The 16414-nt window shown below is 34.9% G+C and overlaps 2 protein-coding genes across 7 annotated transcripts; both read right to left on the bottom strand.

Annotated features, from left to right (window-relative positions):
* Positions 1-22: 22 nt before the first annotated feature.
* Positions 23-3858, bottom strand: LOC100255631 (bZIP transcription factor 29). Of its 4 annotated transcripts, none has more exons than XM_010649261.3 (5): positions 3461-3858; positions 1903-3167; positions 1639-1771; positions 1467-1551; positions 23-649 (listed from the first exon to the last, which is right to left on the bottom strand). In XM_010649261.3, the coding sequence occupies exons 2-5, from the start codon at positions 3114-3116 to the stop codon at positions 402-404; spliced, it is 1680 nt and encodes a 559-aa protein (XP_010647563.1). In that variant the 5' UTR covers positions 3117-3167; positions 3461-3858; the 3' UTR covers positions 23-401. The 4 variants fall into 4 exon arrangements, with proteins under 4 accessions (XP_010647563.1, XP_010647567.1, XP_010647559.1 ...); XM_010649265.3 differs by having other exon boundaries at positions 1903-3158; positions 3461-3855; XM_010649257.3 differs by having other exon boundaries at positions 1903-3222; positions 3461-3747.
* A 5013-nt stretch (positions 3859-8871) lies between these two features.
* LOC100233069 (GAGA-binding transcriptional activator BBR/BPC4-like) lies at positions 8872-14132 on the bottom strand. Of its 3 annotated transcripts, none has more exons than NM_001281089.1 (4): positions 14004-14066; positions 12052-12116; positions 10257-10335; positions 8872-10086 (listed from the first exon to the last, which is right to left on the bottom strand). In NM_001281089.1, the coding sequence occupies exons 3-4, from the start codon at positions 10323-10325 to the stop codon at positions 9232-9234; spliced, it is 924 nt and encodes a 307-aa protein (NP_001268018.1). In that variant the 5' UTR covers positions 10326-10335; positions 12052-12116; positions 14004-14066; the 3' UTR covers positions 8872-9231. The 3 variants fall into 3 exon arrangements, with proteins under 3 accessions (NP_001268018.1, XP_019073237.1, XP_010645040.1); XM_019217692.2 differs by having other exon boundaries at positions 8905-10086; positions 13709-14005; XM_010646738.3 differs by lacking the exon at positions 10257-10335 and having other exon boundaries at positions 8905-10086; positions 14004-14132.
* Positions 14133-16414: the final 2282 nt, after the last annotated feature.

Here is a 16414-nt window from a genome sequence, read left to right as displayed (position 1 = left end):
CTTTACTAAAGATAAACAAATATGAAACAACTGGGGGAAGAGTTCGATTCAACTCTTCTACTGTCTTAACATATGATATAACAAAACATGTCTAAATAATGTTTACATTCCCAATATGGTTATCTACCAGAGATAAATAACAGCTATAATTATGATAAAAATTAAATATAAAAGACCTGTATATGACTTAATACTTAAGTCTGAACTTGTAGAGAGTACCACAACTTGAAAAGAAGAAGAAAAAAACAAGACTTTTGTGCGGACCGGACCCAACAGACACAGACTAAAATGAATAAAGGCATCGAGGGTAGTAGAGTAAGGTAGTATGGAATATTGAGATCCGTATGATTCTTGGAGAGGGCATTCCTAGAACTCCAAGCCATTCCCATCTTTTTAGAAACCTATTGGTTTGATTCATGCTTTGTGGTTGTGCTGCCATTCTGCTGCTGCTGCTGATTGTGTTGTTGCTGCTGTTGTTGCTGCAACTGGTGAATGTTGAGTTGGGTAGGCTGCTGGTGGTGGAGATGGAACATTTGGGGGTTGACGGAAAGCTGTGGGACGAGGCACTTAGAGGCCTGAGATTCCCCACCCAACTCTGCAGTCGCTAATTTCAATCGCTGGACCTCCGCAGTTAACGCTTCATTAAGAGCTGTCACATTTCACCCAAATTAACAATCCATTTTCATTTCAATTAAGTGGATAAGTAGTCCAAGCATGCTGCTAATGAAGCATGGAAGTATATGAAAGAAATCTGAATGTTAGGGGCAGTTCACATGAAGCAGATCTCCTTCAAAAGGAAGTCAACAAATTCATCACCTACTTTGAGAGTCAAATTATCAAAACGTGTCTGGTTTTTAGCTTATAAAATGCACATATATGAACTAGTGAGTAATTTTTTCAAACATCCAACAACCATGTGCAAAAAAGGAAAGGTAACATGGCTAAGCGTGGTGACCAACTGACCCCATCTATCTCAAATCCACCAACCTGCTTCCCATAAAATTTGAAGTGAAAACATCTAAGAAGGCAGAAATTCAACTAAAGAAAACTAATGCCAATCTAGGAAACAAAAGAGATATCGAGAAAACAGTTCATGCAACTTCTTCAATTGAAAATTTGTTTAAAAGAATGCCATTTTTAGCTACCCTCATGTTATGCCCATGTGCTTAAGCAGATCAACTAAAAATGAAAGAATCAGTGATGTCACAAAAATATAAATTTCACATAAATATACATATCTACACCATATATGGTGCCGTTTTAATTATCATCATTAGTCTAACACGAATACATAAGGCTGAAAATTACACCACAGAATTCCAAAATTCACAAGTTTAGAAAACATGCTCATGTAAAAAATGCACACAAGAAATTATTGATGCCCACTTTTTGCACACAAAATCAAAGTCTAGCATCTTTGGATGCTGTAAATGCAATGTGAGAAATAGAACAAAGAAAATTCTTACCATCTCGAAGTTGTGCCTGTTGTTCCATGGCTTGAAGGCGGAACTTCAACTCATTGTTCTGGCTTGTGAGTCCAGCAGAATCTCTCTGGATGCAAATATAAGAAACAAAACTTTAGGCATTAGAAGAAACAAAATGAAGAAAGAAAAAAGTTTCAACAATCAAAATCTCAACCTGTAACAAAGTTAGCTGGGCAGACAATGTAGTAGCTTCTGTCTGTAATGTCTGGACCTTGTGCTCCAATTCTGATATATAACGCATCTTCCGTTCTTTAGAGCGAGCAGCTGATTGACGATTGGCCAAAATCCTAAGATCAACCAATCAAATGAGTAGGAACATACATATGAAATGCCTCTTAATGATCAGATCGATTAACTAAGATGCAGTGACAGATTAAAGAATGCAATATTATTGAAAAAAAGAAAAAGAATGTGCTACCTTTTGGCACGCTTGGGATCAGTTAATGCAATCTCAGCAAGTTTCTCATTCGCCATAATCTTTTTCAGTTCAGCCCCACTAAATTCTCCATTGCCAAATTCCAAGCTAAAGGTCGCTGAATTCCCATCCATTGAATTACTTGGTGATAGTTGTCCAGGACGGGTTCCTGGCGATGGCAGCAATTTTGGCGACTCATCACCGAAGTTCATCTTCCCCATAAAACTATCCATAGAAACACTTCTATAATGTCGGGTGGTTGGAGCAATGTCACCACCTGCACTTCTTTTGACTCCTTCCCTCTTCTCAGCTGAAGAACTAGTTCCCAGTTTCTGCATACTGTTGCCACTCTCATTCACACTGCTTTCTGCTTCATTGTCACTGCTATCACCCCCATTCGTCTTTGTCCCACTAGCTCTGCTATCCAAATCCTCGCGATTCTCAGTACCATTTTTCTCCTCAGTACCGGGAGAGTTCAACGCATCAATGTTGTCCAAATTCATATATGCCGAGAGCAAATCGTCAACAACTTCACCTTCTGATTTCCTCTCACCCATCCCCTCTGCATTGCTATCACCACCTCTCTCCCAACTGGATTCTCTTTTAACCAATTGAACTGGCTTTGCTGCCGCCATATTATTATCTCTACCTGACATGGACCGCTCCAAAGCACCTGAACCCCTTAATGGAATAAGAGGCGGAGAAGATTGCATAATCGAAGAAAACCCAAAGGGGATATCACTACTGGACCGCCTATGTGCCTTCCGAGGAGGAAGATTCTCACCGACCCTCATAGAATTGCCCCTGGAAAATGGTGATGGTGATGGAGGGAGCACAGAGTGCGAGCTCGCATCCCGATCTTCCATTGAGATATCAGCAGAAACCGCATCAGAAATTGAAGTCGATGATGAGTCCCGATAGGGCGATGGACTCAAGGGGGGCAAGGAGTCCAGCGAGAAGAATGACGGCTGTGATAAAGATCGTGAATGAGACGGTCCCGGGCTGAAATTCTGGGAAACCAGCTGCTGATTCGCCGGCCGGGGCACCGGGATCTGGGAATACGGCGAAATGGGTGGGATCTGATGTGGATGAGACGGCGGAAAACCGTGCCTCTTGCTACTATCACCACTAAAATTCGGAGAAAAATGCCGCATCATTGGAGCACGAATTTGAGATGACGCATTCAACTGAGGTATATCAAGTTGATTCATAGACATGGGTTGTTTCTGAATCGAAGAAGACGAAGTCCCAAATGAAGACTGAAGTCTCTGAATCATATCTATATTAGCTTCTTCAGTATCACCCATTTTGCTTCAAAACCCACTATATATATAATATAATCAAAAAAACAAAAAAACCCCTAAAAATCATCAAACGTCACTCTGAATACCCCAATTCAACTTCACTTCTAGCAAAACGTAATCAACACAATCAACCACAACCCTAGACACCGCAAACGACCACCCCAGAAAGAAATGCACAATAAACCCTAACTTTCATTTCCCTCTACAATCACTCGATCATTAAAAAAGAAGAGACAACTGAGCACAAGTACAAGTACCTCGTGAACCGCAACAATGGAGCTCCAGTTGCAGGCCCGACAGTGTTAGCGAGGGAATCTCCGCCGCATTCGGCGGCGGCGCCACCGAAGCTGTTTCCCAAAAATGGGTTCTTCTGTTGCGGATTGTAGCTGCGGTCGGCGACGGAGATACCGAAGAAGTGCACACCTTGGACGCGATTTACTTTCAGTTTCTCTCTCTAGAAAAACAAAAAACACTCACTCTGTTTCTCTCTCTAAAAAAGAGACGAAGAAGAAGACGACTGGCGAATACACGGATTTCATGACTGCTACGCGTGAATTTAATAAGAATTTCATTTGGGTTTGGAATTTGCATTTGGGCCGCATTTCAATTTCATTCCGACCGCATTTGCGTTTGGACAAATCAATCTTCTCCTCTATCTCCGCAGATTATGTTGCAATAAATTTCTATATATTATTGCCCAAAAATTAAAATTTAAAATTTAAAAACATTTTCATTTCCTTGGCGGCACCCACTCGCTTTCAAATGCGCGTGCTCACGACCCAACTGATTTCCCTTTTCCGAGTGGCGCGTTGGAGTGGGAAATTGCGGTTGGTTTCGTTTTCATGTGAATCTTGAATTATATACGGCAGAAATTAAATTATATTTTCTCCTTTAATTGGCCCTAATCCCCTAGTTGCACCCCATGGTAATGGGCCTGTGCACCCTACTCCACATTATTAATTATTATCATAGCATTTCTTCACATAATTCCTTAAATAAATAAAATCAAATGAATGAATTCCTAAAAAAATTAAAGTATGATTATTGTTTTTCATACATATAATAATTTAGATTTATTATTTTAATTTTCCCTAATTTTGACCCTTTAATAAATTTCCATTTTAATGGATAGATTTTCCATCAAATTCTTGCATTTTTTCTATATAAAATGTCACATGGAAAATATTAATTAAAATAAAAAAAATAGTAGGATATTATTTTGGAATTAGAAATTGAATTAATATGAAATTTGGGGTTTCATTAAACAATCAATGATATGGAATAGATATGGAGAATATTAATGAATTTTTTCTCTAAAAAATAAATATGGGGTTTCTTCTAAATTTGAGAATTTATTACTAATAAAAACTGTCTTATTTTTGTTAAGTAATTATTTTTAAAATTTATTATTAAATTATATAATCAAAATATTAGATTTTTTGGGATGGGGGTGTTGACTTCAATTCCTTTTTAGTAATTTAATTTTAATATTAGTTTTACTTTAAATACTTTTAATGTAGAAAATTAAGTAAGAAATTTCCTCTTTGATAATGACATATGGAGAAATTAAAATGATAAATATATTGATTTAGTGACAATATATAAGTTAAGAAATCTTTGAAGATATAAATCTACAATTATGATTTTGAGAATTTATAGATGGCTGAGATTTCAAGATTTTAGTGATTTATCATTTTTCACATTCCCATCTTTTCTTTTTCTTTTTATTTATTTTTAATTATTAATACAAAAAGTGAACCAATGAAACCCTAACTTGTCCCACACTCCACATTGGAGAATATGGTTTTGCCCTAGGAGATTGGCCTAGACATACCAAATAGAATTTTATTTTATATCCCAAAAAAAAAAATCATGTTCCAAAAAAATCGATACCAAAATGGGATTAGGGTACAAATGTTCACTTGGTATCATATTTTTTCCTTAAATGAAAATATAATTTTTAGTCGTGTATCAGAATTAGTTATAATTAAGTTAAACTAATAAACAATAATAGAAAATACCGTAATTTTTATGATCCAATTTTGAGATGTATATTAAATTAAGATACAAATAAATGATATTAAGGTATAATACATTGAATTGCAGTATAAGATATTAGAACCCAAAGTAAAAACATCGATACCAAAATGAGACTAGGTTATAAGCGTAAAATTCAATATGATAACAAAAAAATATTATTAGATGTCATATTTTTACCGAAATGAAAACCTAGCAAAAGTAATAATGTATTGCATAAGTTTAAAAAATCATTATAAAAATAATATTTTCTTAATTTTGGTATCAAATCTTTTTAAAATAAAATATTTTTAATAAAATTGTCTAATCAAATATAAACCCCCAATTAATTTTTGGGCACAAGGCATGGAATGAAGTAAGACAACCAAACCCCCTACCCAAAAAATAGCAATGAATTGAGACAAAAATACAGAAATATCTGGAAAAAATCAGAGTGGAAAATTAACTAACTCATTTGGTACCATTGTATTGGGAAATGTTGGGTGGTTAGGCACATGCTACTTTGCCAGCTCCTTTATCATTATCCATAATAATTTGAGATTCCAAAAATATTAAAATTAAAATAAAAAAAATCTTTAAAAATAATGTGACCATGGTGGTAAATTCAATTTTATATATATATAAAATTATCAAAGATATAAAACAAATGAAAATACAAAAAAATATTTAAAAGATATTTTATAAAAATAACATAAAATAATTTTTAATTGTTAAACTTGTTTTCTTAATTTTTTATTTTAAATAATAAAAAACGAATCTAAAAAACTTGTCAAACATACCCAGATGAGAAATATATTTGGAAGCTACTAAATATTGGAGGAAAATTTTACAATAATTCTATTGCTCCAAAGGAATTCTAATGTTTTCTTTTTAGAAACAAAAACTTATTTTACATGTCTAGTTTCAAATGAAATATTTTATTAAAATGTGCTTTTCTTTAATTAAAGCTAAGAAAATGGTTAGGAAAGTAAATTAAAACAATTATTGTCAATATTAAATTTGTCAGAAATTTCATATAATATCTATAATATTTTTAGTTTATTATTATTATTATTATTTTGTTGTTATATTAAGAGCCACTTAGAAGTTATAACCATGAGTATTGGGCTTATGTTTTATTTATTTATTTATTCATATATTTTTGCTTCTTTCTATGTAATCCGTAGATTCAAATTTTATAATAATAAACCAACACATTTCTCCATTGACTAAATTAATATTCTAATTAAAAAACTAAATAATAAAATTTTATATAACACTTGAATAAAAAACTACCTAAATTTTATTTTAAAGACAACTTTATCCGTGATGGGCGTACGATAAACAGTTATCCAAACAGTCCCAGATGAAGCCTAACTCCTATGCTAGGTCTCCCCTGAAATCACGTCTCGTGATCACCACCCCCCGAAAAAGGCGCTGAGCCGTACACGTGGCCTTCCACAACCCGTCGATGACGTAGTTAAGTTGACTTTGCATGGAAGGGCACGAGGGGCATGGACAAGTGTTGAAAGGAAAGTGGTATTAAATATTGGCCACGTGGCAAAGGTAAGTAAATCGATGAAGAAAAGCGATCTTATCCAAAAATTAAAAAAAAAAAAAAAAAAAAGAAGCGGAGATAGGCCCCACTGAATTAGGCGGAGGCATGATGGGATTGAAAAGGAAGAGCCCTACTGAAGGGAGACGACGTCGTTTATGTAGGAACGACATCGTTTAAGGAGAAAAAATGGCGGTTAGTGAAGACGTCAAGAAAGCGTGTGCTGCAATCGCTTTTGGAGTGTTCATTAAGTCAAAAGCCACCTTTTACAAATTTAAAAGATAGAGAAAATGTTTTCCATTTTATTTTTAATCACCTTTTTTTCCCCATTTTTGCTTCTTTGTTTTTTTTTAATTTTTTTTTATATTATTTATTTATTTTTTATTATTATTAAATTTTATATTGAACACATGTTCCCAACAAACCTTTTAGCTTTTATTGTAGCCGATTTGGTTTCAGAAATGGAGCCAAGGATAATAAAAACCAGCATTGCGGTGTGTATAGAATTTCCTAGCCAGTATTGAAGACACCCACCAACTGGTTTGTCTTTCTGGTGACATAACTGATTTGGGTTTGCCCTGTCTTCAAAGCCCCTGCAATGGAGTTGTTGTACAACTCTTTTAATACACCAACCTACTACTAACAACCCCAACTTCAATCTCTCTCTATATACATATATACGGCCTTTGAAAAGTACAGCTCAAATTTCAGAGATAAGCCCAGGGAGCTTCTCCATGAAAATGATTAACCAGGATGTTAAGCTAATTACAAATGACTGGTAATGCCAGCATAAGTAAGGAACTGAAGATCTCTGTCGTCAACTAGGCATCATTGAAAGCTAAATGTAAGCTTAAGGTTGGTGTAATTGGTGAGAGGATCAGACGATGGCAAAGGAGCTGACCTTTCCAAAGCCGGATTATTACCTCAACTTGCAGAAGAGAGGGGTCTCCAGTTATGATCTGTACTTAGTTTCTGCACTGCCTGGGCTTTATCTAGCTGATCAACATCCACAACCTGTGGTCGCAGATGGGGTGAGGGCAGCCATAAATATATGAAGAGGCAATGGAAACAGGCTTGGTGGGGAGGGTGATCATCAATGGAGCTAAGTAGATCATCCAGTGATAACCTGGGTGGTGTTTGGGGGAGGAGAATGATCATGGTGAGGTGCTGTGCTGTGCTGCTGATGATGAAGAGCTTGAAGATGCTGGGGTTGGGCAAGTGGAAGAAGGCACTGGTATTGGAAAAAACTACATTGATTTTGGCATCAGGGTGAACGAAGATAAAAGGCAAAATCAAGAGAAGATGCAGTGACGGAAAAGGAGAAAGGAAAGCTTCAAATGAAGGAAAAAGGATTGAAGAAATGAAATTTGAAAGGCTATATTGATAGATTCTATTTTCAAGGAATCGAGGAAAAGATATTTAACACATGTATAGATTCCTTTTAACCATATAAATGCATTTTAAAAGACCATTTGAACCCCTCCCAACTGATGGTCAACTCAAATCCAACCCAATCCCATTTTTGTAAACTCAAATTTATATGATTCAAAAAATCCCCTCATAATATTTATTAAAAATTTATTTACTATATACTCATACCAAATTTAAATAATAAATAAGACAAATTTTAGGATAATAACAACAATAAAGTACAAATAAATTTATATAGCTTAATACAAAAATGAAAAAATATATGATATAATTACAATTTGATTTTTTTTTCTTACAAATCTAAAAAATAAATAAATAAAACAAATATTATCATAGAGGATAATACAAATTATAAATATTATAAAAATATTAAATGGGCTCAAATTTTGACTCCAAATATCCAAGCCTTGGCAGAGCATTAAAAATAATTGCTCAAATCCAGCCAAATATTGGGTTGGGTTAGATCAATCTGTTCAAGTTGGGTCCCTACTCTTCACCCATCCCACTATCCCTTTTGTCTCCCGAAATATTCCTCAAATGCCAAGGTAAGGTTAAAAGTGTTCAAGCCACCCCGTGCTATGTCCCCCCTAAAGAAAAAAAAGTTTCAACAGGTGATATGATTCTCCTGAGCTCACCTCGAAAGCCTATCTACTTGTGCCATCGAGAAAAAGAAAGGTGTTGAGTTTGAAATATTGGTAATGCAGCAAAACAAAGGTGATCTACTTTGGTCCAGCCAGCCAGTCAGTCTGCTGCCAGAGTATAAACTCCCATACAACAACAAACGACCTTATATCCCAACTATTTGGGGTTGCCATTTTACAAAAAATCCCCCCTGTACTGTTGGGATACGGTGTTTTGAGTCAAATAACATACAGATATGCAACCAAAGTTGAAAGTAAACTAACCTTGTGCTGCCTGTGAAGCTCCATCTTTGCTGTCATTAAAGAAAATACCGTAGATTTTTAGACCACAGAGAGAGGCCTAAAAGGGCAAAACATACTCCATTCCTTGAAGGTTGATGGCAGGCTACTTGATGATGATGTAGCGATTTGTCCCATGCTTGGCCCAGTAGTCCTTGAGATCCAGAGGCATTGAGAGATCATGACCTTCTGCTGCCAGTCGGCTGAGCAATCTTGTAAAGACACTTCCACTCATCTTCCTGCCACCCATTCGTGCATGGCGCTTGTTGGGCATTTGTGGTAGTGGGTATGACGACAGGGTGGTCGTGCAACAAGATGATTGCCATCCTCCGTTTCCCCATTTGTAGCACTGTCGAGGGACACCAGTGCATGAGCAGACTGGCACTGGCATGGTGGATTCATCAAAAGTGACTAGATTCAAGCCCAGATCCTGACTGTCCCACTCAGACTTTATCTTCAACCCATCAGAAATGACCTGCCTGTTCAAATCCTCATTTACTTTCTTTCCCTTCCTTGGTGGCTTTAGACCCTTGGAAGAAACCGCCTTGTTCTCCTTTGTTCGCTTGCGCGACTTGACAGAATCAGCAGCAATGGTTGATATGGGAAAGGCATCAGTTATGTGTACTTCCCTGGTGTTGTAAGAACCTTCAGCTCCATTAGCTGCATGATTTGGGGGGTGATCCATGCGTTTTGTTCCACGTTGAATTGAGATGACACTTTCTCGATATCGAAGGGCAGCAATAGCATTGTCACGTTCCAGAAGGGCATTATCACGCTCAGAGATTGCAGCATCTCGTTGCATTAGTGCCTCATCCCGCTCTTCCAAGGCTGCCTTCTTTTCAGATAGGGCTATATTCCGCTCTCGAATAGCATTATCCCTCTCAGCAAGAATGTTCACAACCTTCTTATTCATTGTCAAGGCATTTTGTTCCTTCAAATGATGCTGGGGCATCATATTCCACTGCAATAAAAAGGGGAATGGCAGCTAACAAGTTCATTTGTATACTATTCAGATGGAGCTGAAATTCATGCAGCTGAAATTCATGCATAAAACAAAGATGACAATCAAAAATTTTTTCTTCCCCCTTTTTACTTGGTTTTTTTGGGTGGAGACTAGTGGCTTTTTCCTACCGGATTCTGTGGTCCTTTATAATAATCCAGTTTATGTCTCCCATTTTCCCGCTGCCCACCATCATCCATCTTCCACTAACTGTTACAAGTAAAGCCAGATAATTTCAAGTTGCCAACAAAGATCAACATCCAGAACATCCAGTATCAACTAATTTTCCACCTGGAGGATCCTTCCTCAATTCCAAAAAAGAAATAGATAAATAAATAAATATAAATAACAAATGGTAAACAATGGAGGAAAGGATTTTGATTTTGGGGTAGAAGTTAAATTTTAGAAGACAGTGAAAAATATGGACTTAGCATGAAACAACATACATAGTAATGCATCCTAAAAATAACCTCATTTGGAGTAGTAGAAATCAAGATAGCAAGCAGCAATAATGACAACAACAATGATTGAGCAAATGCAACCAAACCCACAACACCCCTTCCCCGTGCCCAAAATAAATAGATAAATAAATAAAAACCATCCCACAAATCAGTCAGGGAAGAAAAACACGCTTCAAGTGCCATTTTGTCACAGTGAAGCAAAAACTTGACAAGCAACAATTATCCCAATAAAGAGGCATGGCCTCCTTGGATGTGAAACGAAGATGTATCCCTCCCAACCCCAAATATCCAATTGGTTGAAAGATTTCAAATTTCTGTTCTTTCCTAATGTCTTAATTGCAACCAACCAGAAATTTGCAGCATCCGAACAAACAAAATTAGCCGTAATACAAAAGAACTGCATTATCAACTGCTTTACTTAGAAACACAGCAGGCTCCTAAGAAATTGCAATTAGCATTAAGATTGCCAAAGAAATCAGAACTGCTTCTGCTGCTTGAACAAAAAGAAGGTAAAGAGGGTGAACAGGTCCCAAGGTGCTTAAGGAAAAAATTGGATTTCAGAAAGGACAACCACCTTAAGCAGAAGCAACTGCCAAGCTAATGCAGTTACGTAACTAAAACAGCTACAAAAAATTTCTGATGAAGGCAATTTCCAGCCAAAGTTTGTGGGGTGAGTGGATCCTGGGATTAGATGATAGCATGGCCCATTCTCTAGCACAACAGAATATTGAGAGTGATTACTTATGAGAAAGATAGTGTTTGATTCTTCTAGACATAAAAAATCTTATTGTTAAAATGCTCTTGTTAAAACCCTTCTTCCACTGTTAAATAAACCACTGGCCCGGTGGGAGCTTACATATATAGTATTAAGAACTAATAGTCCATAAGTAGACAAGTTAGCATAAAACTGAATCTGCAGCCCAAAAACCCGAGATTCCAAAGTGAAGCATCATATTTGCCATAAATGAATGCAAGCCCAATGCTCTGTATACCTAAAACAGCCATAAGAACAGCTTCGTACATGATATACATGAGACATTATGAAAGAGAATCCACATTGTCAGATACAAGGATAATTGATGTGTTATGTTATAGCGTGTCACTCTGGACTACAGCAAAAACACATTGCCTATAATGGAAAATCAATGGGACTCTACTTTGGAAATGTTAATTTCCGGTTTTTCTGAGTCTTAGGCTAACAATTTGGAACTGGAAACACAGATAGGTAGTATGTTGAAAAGGAATGTGCTGTCCATGCAGAAAAATATAAATTGATAGCATCCAAGAATCAGTTATGAAATGTCTAAACTCCATAACTTGGCAACCAAAGAACCTTTAGCACCCTCAAACATTACTCCAAGAGCAAAATGTTGCCAAAACTGGGAAGAGAGAAGCTTCTCACACAAGTACACAACATGGACTATGAAACATAAAATATAAATAAAAAAGGATGAAATTTGCTAACCTGAATGACAATGAACCACAGGAACTGCTCTCATATGATATCCGGACAGGTCTCTTAGAAGCTACCTGCATTTCACCATAAAACAGCCCCACAGGTTATCTTAAAAAATAAATGTACCAGATAAAATCAAGCCACTTGACACAAATAAAAGAATGAAAGTCTAAAAATATTAGAAGCATGCTAAGACAATATATGGCCGGGCTTCTTGCAAGGGCAGACAGCTAAAAACTGCACAAACAAGCTTTTTTGCAATTGTCAGCTTGCCATATAGAAGAATACATGCGTTTCCATCTTTCCTTTCAGGTACATCCAAGCAAGATACTTAGCCATAAGGAAAAAAAATAACCTACATTTCTGTTGTCAGTGATTACTTCATCAAACATAAGCATCAATTCAACATATATAACAATGACCACAACTTTTGGCAGAATAGCAGAAAACAAAACATAAAAAATAAAAATCAAATAATAATAATAGTGGTAGTAGTAGTAGTAGTAGTAGTAGTAAGAATAATAATAATAATAATAAGGAACTTGGGAAATGGAAAGTCACTTAAGTGATAAAACAACCAGAGTCATTTGGTTCACCATGTCAGATGCCAAAATAACAAAAAATAAATAAAAAATGTCCATGCAAACTTCTATATCTTAATATTCACTTTTTAATCATTTTATCTTTAACCATGATTTTATTTTTATCCTTTCAAGTTTCCACCGCTTGACTCTTAGGTGCCCATTTCCCCTATTATCCAGTTCCTAATGCATATATCCAGTAGACTAGTACCCATAATGCTTGTTGAAAGATTAAACTCTCTTCACTTTAAGTCCAAAATCTCTATATGACCTTTGATCGAACTTCTAGTAAGAAAGAAGTGTAACCGACTAGTATTTGTTTGATTTTAAATTATATTATATTGATCCATCTTATGAAAGCATGTTTTGGGATAATTTACAATTGTCATTACTAATCAAAATGAGTAGACTATTAACTGTAGAGATGATTATGCCCTTGCAAATTCTAGATACCATCACCTAATCCTCTTCCTCAAACCCATAACCCCCTTGAATCAAAACATTCACACCCTCCTGAAATGGTCCTTTATTAAATTCACCTAATCTTACCTGGGCACATATGCCCCCCAATCACCATTAAAACAGTGTCACTGAGATTTACAATTTACCCTATGTCACATTCACAGCTCTCCTGTTTGGCATTGGCAACATTTGTTGCCACCCCATACCATGGAATTTCATGAGAAGTTCAAAATCATCATAATTTTGCATAAACTTTAGAACAACAAAGAAATCACTCTAACACAACTCATTTCTCTCATCATCAAAAATCGAATTCAAACATCAGATTTTCACATTGTCCAAGTTCACAAAAGGAATCAGTTTCCACATCGGAGTTCCACACCCTAAAACTTATCTACAGATCCTACCTTGCCTTCCTATCATTGCCTTCAAATACGCTAGTAGACCATCATGTAGCAGAAACCCTAACTCTCAAAAATGCAGCTTTTCACAAAAAAAAAAAAAAAAAAAAAAAAAAACATTTTTTACACATTCATTAAAAGAACTCAAAATTTGCCCAAATTTCCTGTTTGCTTAATGAGAAATGCACCAGAGAAAAAGTAAATCGTTCAATCCTCATCTACCTTCATCTAGTAACCACACAGACCTCAAGTGTAGTCCCTGGACTGCGATCCCGCAAAAAATGAACACACACCTGGCTACAAACACACAAACTGACTGCAGAATCCCAAGCTGAACTCCGTCAAACAATTTACTAAACTCATGAATCGATTATAGAATCAATGTAAGAACTCCAAATTCAGTTAAGCTAGGGTTTTGAACACAAAACACACACAAATCCACACAATGGCCATGGAAGAGAGATTGAATGAGAAAAGAAGCTGTAGTATTGCAGATTGAAAAAGAAAATTAGCATACATGTATGATATTGAAGAATCGAAGCGATGAATTTGGGGATGAACAGTTGAAAGAGAGAGAGAGTGGTGTAGCTCCCTTGGTTTTCCTCCAATTATTTGCTGCTATGGAACTATTATTTTAATATATGATTGGTGTGTTACATTACCACGGAAAAACAAAGATGTGCTTGCTTGGTAAAATTCTCAAAAAATAAAAATAAAAAGAAAGGTTTTTAAAGGGTAATTTTGGAAGTTGATTTCAAAAACAGTTTTTGGTTTTTTAAAAATACATGTTTCACAACAAGAAAACAAAAAGTAGTCTTGTATTCTTAAAAATATGGTGTTTTTGAAAACATATTTTAAGTTTTTACTTATTGTTTAGGGTTATTTTAAAAAATAATTATATAAATGGGGAGAATGATTAAAAATAAAGTAATATAAATAAAATTCATTTTTTTTAAATATAAAAATTTTATTAATAACATATCAGTTCCAAACAAGCTTTTATAATTTTATTTTACAAAATATCATAAAACAAATTTTGTTCTAAAAACATGGAATAACAATTTCTAAAAATGATTCTTATAAAATATTTTTTATAATTGTTTTTAAAAACACTTCTCACATAGGAGCTAGTTTCACACAAATTTTAAGAAATTATTTTGTAAAATAAATTATTTTTTATAATAAATTTGAAACATCCGCATCAAAAAAATTTTCTTTAAATGTTTCGAGTAAAGATTTAACATATGAAAAATATTATGAAAATTGAAACATGTTGAAATGTAAATAAATGTATAGTGCGCATATGAAAAATAAGGTACAAGTGTTGGAGTTTCAAATAAAATTTCATTTTTATTTTTTTTAATATTGTGAATAATGATTTAAAATATAAAAAAAAAATGTTATGAAATTATAGACCCCTCTTTGGATCAAAATTTTTTACACACTTGTTGACCACTCGGGAGAGCATTTGATTTCCAAGAGTGGGGGACGGCTTCCTAAAGTTAAAGGCTACATGGGACATGTGGAAAAAGGGACATCACCACTTGTCATGGTGGTGGTTGAGGATGGTGACATATTTGCTGAACCAGGAGCAATGAAGCAAGCTTAGGGGAGAATGAAAAAACAAGGGATGTCTGGGAGGAAAAAAAAAAAGAGTTGGACTGAGCAGAGGGGTGGAATAGAGGTTTTGGGGTGAGAGCTTGGAGGAAAAAAGAAAAGGTATGGGACGAGTAGAAGTAGAGGAAAAGGTGTGTTGTGGAGGAGAAGGCAGTGAAACACTAGAAATCGAGCATTAGTGCTTAAGCAAATCCCACCAGGTGTAGTCGTTGTATACTTCATTTTCTTCCATTTTCACACTATTTTATTCCATTCCTTGTTGAAATTTGAGATTCATTTTGATGATTAGGGATGGACATTAGAAATCATGTTTGTTTCTATGAAATTTGAGATCACTTGTGTATGTTTTATGTTTGATTATTGTTTCTATAGAATATGAGATTATACTTTGTTTCTTTGCTCTATTTTGGTTTTTTTTTTTTTTTTTTTTTGTGAGACGCCTACCAATCATTCTCCAAACCCACTAAACCGATCACCACACCACTTTCAACTTGTCACTCCATGACAAGCTCACCACCATCTTCAACTTCTCTCCAACACCATACTCATCTTATACCCATTTAGAAAATACTTAGAGTTATATTTAGAGTTTTCTTTTTCATTTTGTTTTCCCTTAAAAATAAAATAAAAATAAGTAGTGAATTAAAGTCTTTTTTTAAAATCATATTTTTCACTATAAAAAAAAACAAGTTCACACCATCGAGTAAGAACATATCGTGTAAAATGCGGGGTCCATGGAAACATTTTGAATTAAATAAACATATAATTAGACAAACTTTTATTCACACAATAGAAGTGGACTAACCGTTACTAAGATGTATAAAGCATAATCAAGTTTTATGAGTTATATTTTGTCCCGAGTGATCATACCAGATTTAAACTTGACTATATACAAAAAAATTTAATTAGCTTTTGACTATTTTATCCGAAAATCAATTGGTGTCTAATGATGTTAGACTAAACCTTTTATTTGGATAAGATATTAGATCACCGTCATTTGAATGATCCATCCACTTAAGAGTGATTTTATTACACCTCAACAAACCATAATTTATATTTGAAGGTAGAAGATGGTGTAATATCTCATCACAGAAACATTACGATATCACAACCAGGAGATAAATAAAAATTCTTTTAAGTCACTACATTCACCCTTAAATAGAAACTTCTTTTCTCCTTGACTTGATTCATGCTTTCATTGGGAGCCACTAACTAGGATTTTTTGAGAATACATTTTAATTGCTATAGTTATTTTTAGTTATTTTCTAAGAATTGTTTTAAGTAAAAATATGAAGAATTATTTAAAATAAA

Source organism: Vitis vinifera, chromosome 3, assembly GCF_030704535.1.
Source record: "Vitis vinifera cultivar Pinot Noir 40024 chromosome 3, ASM3070453v1".
In the NCBI taxonomy this organism is placed as follows: domain Eukaryota; kingdom Viridiplantae; phylum Streptophyta; class Magnoliopsida; order Vitales; family Vitaceae; genus Vitis; species Vitis vinifera.
The sequence above is the reverse complement of the archived record's forward strand: the minus strand, read 5'-3'. Positions and strand labels throughout refer to the sequence as shown.

What these genes read in the sequence shown, in the direction of transcription:
- LOC100255631 (XM_010649257.3), bottom strand. Translation starts at nt 3,206, where the DNA reads ATGGGTGATACTGAAGAAGCTAATATAGATATGATTCAGAGACTTCAG. An exon ending in GATCCCAAGCGTGCCAAAAG is followed by an intron (nt 1,772 to 1,902) that starts GTAGCACATTCT and finishes GGTTGATCTTAG; the next exon opens with GATTTTGGCCAATCGTCAAT. An exon ending in ACAGGCACAACTTCGAGATG is followed by an intron (nt 650 to 1,466) that starts GTAAGAATTTTC and finishes GAAATGTGACAG; the next exon opens with CTCTTAATGAAGCGTTAACT.
- LOC100233069 (NM_001281089.1), bottom strand. Translation starts at nt 10,325, where the DNA reads ATGGATGATGGTGGGCAGCGGGAAAATGGGAGACATAAACTGGATTAT. An exon ending in ATAAAGGACCACAGAATCCG is followed by an intron (nt 10,087 to 10,256) that starts GTAGGAAAAAGC and finishes TTTTTATTGCAG; the next exon opens with TGGAATATGATGCCCCAGCA.